Here is a 5879-nt window from a genome sequence, read left to right as displayed (position 1 = left end):
AAAACATTATCGAAACCTTCTTGGTAACTCGCCCACCTACTTCTACTCCTATAAGCTATTATTAGCACGACTAGTTCCTTCAATAGCACATCACTATTAAACCTCAAGGCAAGCCATACTGCTCAAATCTTCAATCCACCAAAAGCCATTGCAAAGCACCCATGGATACTAATGCTTTATTAACTGACATACTTGATCATATTATCCACCTCTGATGCCTAAACTTCAACTTCCAAGAGCATATCATACACCTTACATGACGACCTATCAATCTCTCTTCAATTTAAATAACAATGTCCTTAATTTAACCAACTGGACGCTCAATCTCCAAAGGAAAGTATAGCCTCAAAATTTAAATTCCTAGGTAACCTCAAGTCACAATTAATTCCTGTAGATAATCACAACAATTATTGCCAACCATCATTCCATTGAGTGACCCGCTTCGACTACACACTCCAATCGACTCACCAAAAAAAAAACTCCAAGCCAAAATCTCTTGAATCTAATACTATTGTATCGACTCCTTTACAACACCCACCAAGCCACTTCTTCCAAGCCAAAAATGAGACTAGGACTTGTACTCTCCGAAATGCATACACACTCACTACTACTAAGCATCGATCTCATGCACCCTTAGCCAAAACCAATAATCCTCCAAACGTGCAAGTGATCCATCACTACCATTTCCATCATCTGGACCTATATTCTCGAAATCAACAAGAATCATTTCCTAAATCCGCACTATCTATTATCCTTAAAATTGATATGGATTATATCCTTAAACTAACACTGTAACCTCTAGTTGAAAACAATCATTTTCCGGTGTATCGAGATTTATTTTCCCACTTATTATGTATTTTGCCATTTGTATTATATTTTTGGAATAACTGTATAACTCCTTTCTGTACTACTTTTATCTTGGTAACTTTGTATTTAAAATTCTGGTACTTAGTTAACTTAGTTAATTTATCCGCTATGTTTTTGTTGTACACTTTCTGCATGTACACACACTTGGCACTTATCGTAGGGATGCGTGACCTGTGTTGTCATCATCCCGACGTCATGATTCCCATGTTTCTGTATATGAGAGTCGGGGCATCACACTGGCACACAAACTTAACCCTGTGTGCAAGGTTGTGCACCGGCCCCACATCCCATGGTCGTGAGGGGAGCTGCTAATAGTATTCTAGCATACTATGGTGGACCATGCTTAGATTCATGGCTTGACATCCACCCATAATCGCATTGGTACCATGTATATGAATGGCTATCTAATTAATTGTTCTGAATTTATCTTATACTTGATCTTATGAAACCTTACGTGTCTTATGCAACGTGAGATGTATGAGATGCATAATACATACATAACTATAATATATGGAATAAAACATGATGAATGGCGTGCTTGCAAATATTATGGCATGCATGGTACACAAACACTAGCTTCCAAAGAACTGACTTAAATAATAATATATATAACTAACTAACGAATGATAATCCTAATTTATGATCAAACTACTTACCTCGCTGCATTAACTCAATTTTTTTGGGCATGAAATCGATCATGTGAACTAGAAGGAGAGAGAAAATGTGAAGGATGTCATGAGAGGAATTAGGTAGTCGGCTATTAGTGGCATGGTGAACGTGGGACATGCACAGTGTTGAACTGGGTATCTTGGGTTCGACCGCTGCACTTACAGAGATTTATATTTTTTTCAAATAACACATAGAAGATAGATATTTATAGAGAGCTTTGGGAGAGGGTGTTGAGGAGTTCGTGTTTGAGTTGGACTTGGTCGCGATCATTCAAGAAGAGAGTTTGAATTTAAAAAACATGATCTAGTAGTTCATTCAACGTAGGATTGGCAGTGACAGAGATTGCGTAGGAGATTTCAATTAGTGATGATTTTAAATTAAATTAAATTTATAATGGCCTATCTTTAAATTCTAAAACGAATCTAACTCGTTCAATAAATAATAAATGAGATTTAACCTAGTTATTGAGTCTAATTAAAGCTGTTAATCAACCTCAATAAATGAGATTGCGTGCCTGATGAGGTTTCTCCCTAATGCTGATAACTACTCTTATTTTGTAGCTCCAAGGTGAAAGTCAAAATCTGATGGGTGGCAGATTCAGATTGGTGTTTTAAAGCCAAAATCTCTGTTTCTATAGTTTTAAATTGGGACTTAGTTGATTTCTTTAAAGAATTTAATCCATCTTTCATAATTGCTTGGATCGTGTACCTTCAGCTATTATTGTAATGGGAGATCGATGGCTCTTGATACCAATTTATAGTAGACAAATTAGGGAAAGAAAATCTGTCACTTCGAGTGTGAGGGAACTCCAAAGAATGAAAGAAAGAAATAGAGTTTTGGATAAAAATCATCAGTAGTTATTGTTCCCTTGTAAAGGGTATCTGAAACAAACTCTATGGAAATAACAATATAAAAAATAAAGTCTTCTAGAAGAGTTCGTCCACATCAGCAAGATACCACTTGCCTATTGCTCTGATCACCACCATTCCTCCCAATCAACGGTCCGCAACCAATCTTAATCAAAATTACATCTCTAACTCGAAGCCTAGGTCAGACACCATACTTGATCTGTAACAGATCATTCTCCCATCCACTACTTTCAATTGCAGCTTTGTCGGGCAAGTTGTGCTCATGTCGGGCAACTCGAGGTCTAGCATTCATCGGTCATGTACGTCTTCTGCGGCCACATAAATTGGCAAGTTGAAGTTGTCTACAAGAATGGCATCGTAAAATTCTTTCCCACCATTCTCTGCTAACTATATATGTTGATTTTCACCAAAGACGCGGTCGTGGATGCTTTGGATGCTAACACAAACTCTGTTGTTGATAGTTGAGGTTTCTTTGTGAAAGTTATTCAAGCGGATTGAGCAGTACCTGCATGCAGCATGTCCAACACTGAAAGCCAACATATCCATGAATCTGGAAAAATAAATGCTTAATGACAAAATAAAAGAAATATTTTTTATCATGCTAAAACGGTGAAGAAATTTGGATAATACGCATACCCGAGAGGAAAAAAAGGCCAAGACAAGGCACGGGTTTCAACACATCCAGCGTGGAAGATAATGGCAAAACCAGAAATTTGACTTTGTGGGAGCCATATCAATCTATACTAAAATGATTATGAATGCATACATGACTATGTGTATGTATATATTATATACTTTATTGTTTATAATTATAAAATATATATTGTAGATGCAATTTTATTTCATATTCCTTCGATTCATAATGCTTGCATACAAAATGTTATCACAATTTAGAAAATCTGGTTCTGAATCTTGGGCCTACATATGACAATTTAAGCTATCCCATAGGGAAATTAGGCAGCCACTTCTTTTCAAGACTGGATTAATTGGGTTAAGCTTGCGAACCCAAATCTTTTGAGCCCAGATATAGAAAAAAAGCCCAAATCTTTCGTAATTTCTTTCACCATTTTTATTATCATCTTTTAAAAATATTTATTGCAATTTAAGTAAGAGAGAATTACTGTTCATATCCCTTTGGCTTTCACTTTTTTTAAATTAATATCTCTGGCTTAGAAAATTTAGAACAATCACCTAGAGTTATGGTTAAATTGGTCCTACTGTTTTTCTTAAGATTTATTACTTCATTAACTTTTCAATTTTATAATTTTTTATGTTTACAATTTTTTTTTTAACTTTTTTCAGATTTTATTGATGTTTAAAGTTTTCCTGTTTTTAATATTCATGCCATTTTGCATTAATTTTTAAAAATTTCGAAATGCTGAAAAGTGAAACTACATACTTGAAAAGTAATTTTTCCATACTTTTCACTACTATTTATGTACTACAATTCAATATTTTATCATTAGTTGTTCACTATTATTCACAAAATATCTGAAATCACCTTACTACACAATTACAACTTTAATTAACAACCATTTGCAATGGCGGACCTACGTAGGGGCAGGGGGGCCATGGCACCCCAAAGTTTGAAAAAAAAATAATATGTATTAGTTTTTTATGATTTAATAGGATTATATTATCTCATATTATGTTGGTCACCTCTCTAAAAAATTATTTTGGACTCCTCTACAAAATTATTTTGATCTTATAAATTATTTTGACTCAAAAATAGAATAAACAATATTTTATTATAGTTTTAGCTTTACTCAACTCCCTACAACAAATTTCTGATTCCGCCACTAACCATTTGTATCCATGCGCGTGCGGACACGCATCTTTGCTCACAAATAATAATAAAAAAATTTTGAGTGAGTCATCTGGTTAACCATGAAAGCCAGTGTTGCATCAAGTCATGTTGTATGTGAACCTTCAAATGTAAGAATGATAGTAACGGCCTCGTAATATGAGTTAATTTTGATCGATGCAAACAGAGAGATTCTGGTGGAGTACTAGTACTATATTGTACTCCCTTGAATGAATATATAGTTGCATACAGATCAAAAGCACTAGAAATGTATATAATTTGCCCATTTATTTATGAATTTTCTATATATATGTAGTAATTCATTATTATTTGTTACACAGTCGCTTATTATTATAATTATTATAAATAGAAGCTCAGAACGCATGCAATATGCATGCATGCATAATTCTTGATCTCATCTCATGATCAAGTTCTTCAAGGGCAGAAAGTGATAACATAATTAGGTGCACCGGAGCAGGTGAAGGTGCTGTTCACATCATCATAAGCATAGCTATAAGCTTCAGGGCACTGGTTCTCGAAGATCATGGAATAGTTCGTGGGAGGACATGTTTGTGGAGTGCTGTGATCGCCAGTGCAGCAGTATTGTGGCTGGTCGAACGCTGTGCATGCGCTCTTGCATGCGATCACGCTCCCATCTGCGGCTTTCACTTGCAGCTCTGCTGGGCAAACCGCGTTCACATTGGCTGGGCAACTCGAAGTCTTGCATTCACCGCTCCCACCTTCTGTGCTCACTGAAACAGGCAAGTTGAAGCCGTCGACAAGGCTAACATCGTAAAAGTCTTGCCCACCATTCTCTGCTATGTTTATTTCCACCAATGACGCCGGCGGGACAGCACCGTTGCCATTGCATGCAACCTGGCTAGAGGCACAATCCGCAGTAGCGCAAGAAAACCTTCCCGAGGCATCTGTGGAGCAACCAGTTCGTGCCCAAAACCGGCCTTTCCAGGGAGCTTGGGCATCCAGTGATGTGGACGCTTTGGATGCTAACTCAAATCCGGTTGTTGATAGTTGAGGTTTCTGATCAGCGGTTAGGGTTCCCGGCCAGATGGTATTGGGACAATTGTTTGTGAAAGTTATTCTAGCGGATTGAGCACCTGCAATATTCATATATATGCAACGTCAAACAAAATAATTCATTGTCATCATGTAGATATGTCGAAAATGAAAGCCAACATATATATCCATCTCAGCAAATGAATTCGATCGTAAATCACACATGCATGCTTATCACCAGAATACATGTGCATATATGACATAGTACTTATGTAAACCACCAATTTGGGTAAGCATATCATTTTATGATAGGATAAGTGTACCACATACGTGTTCTCCGACAGTAACTAACACTTATGCGTAAGCCTAGGAGAACCATACGAGAGAGAGATTGTTGATAAATAGAAAAAAAAAAAATGTGATCATACATATATCTAAAGTACAAATATATATAATCCATTTTCCAATAGTTAAAGCGTTGAAATAATTTATCATGAGACATACCTGAGAGAAAAAAAGAGGCCAAGGCAAGGCAGGAGATCATGAGTGAAAGGGTCTTCATCATTGATGGATAGATAGGCGAAGTAATTAATTTGATGATCTCAATGTATATAATATATGTTCAGATCGAGCTGGGCTGGTGTGGTAGCACTACT

The 5879-nt window shown here is 36.3% G+C and overlaps 1 protein-coding gene across 1 annotated transcript; it reads right to left on the bottom strand.

Annotated features, from left to right (window-relative positions):
* Positions 1-4347: 4347 nt before the first annotated feature.
* Positions 4348-5879, bottom strand: LOC109013532 (thaumatin-like protein 1b). The gene is made up of 2 exons (XM_018995703.2): positions 5728-5879; positions 4348-5324 (listed from the first exon to the last, which is right to left on the bottom strand). The coding sequence occupies exons 1-2, from the start codon at positions 5786-5788 to the stop codon at positions 4645-4647; spliced, it is 741 nt and encodes a 246-aa protein (XP_018851248.1). The 5' UTR covers positions 5789-5879; the 3' UTR covers positions 4348-4644.

This window comes from Juglans regia, chromosome 6 (genome assembly GCF_001411555.2).
Source record: "Juglans regia cultivar Chandler chromosome 6, Walnut 2.0, whole genome shotgun sequence".
In the NCBI taxonomy this organism is placed as follows: Eukaryota; Viridiplantae; Streptophyta; class Magnoliopsida; order Fagales; family Juglandaceae; genus Juglans; species Juglans regia.
Note: the sequence above shows the minus strand (reverse complement) of the source record. Positions and strands in the feature narration are given on the sequence as shown.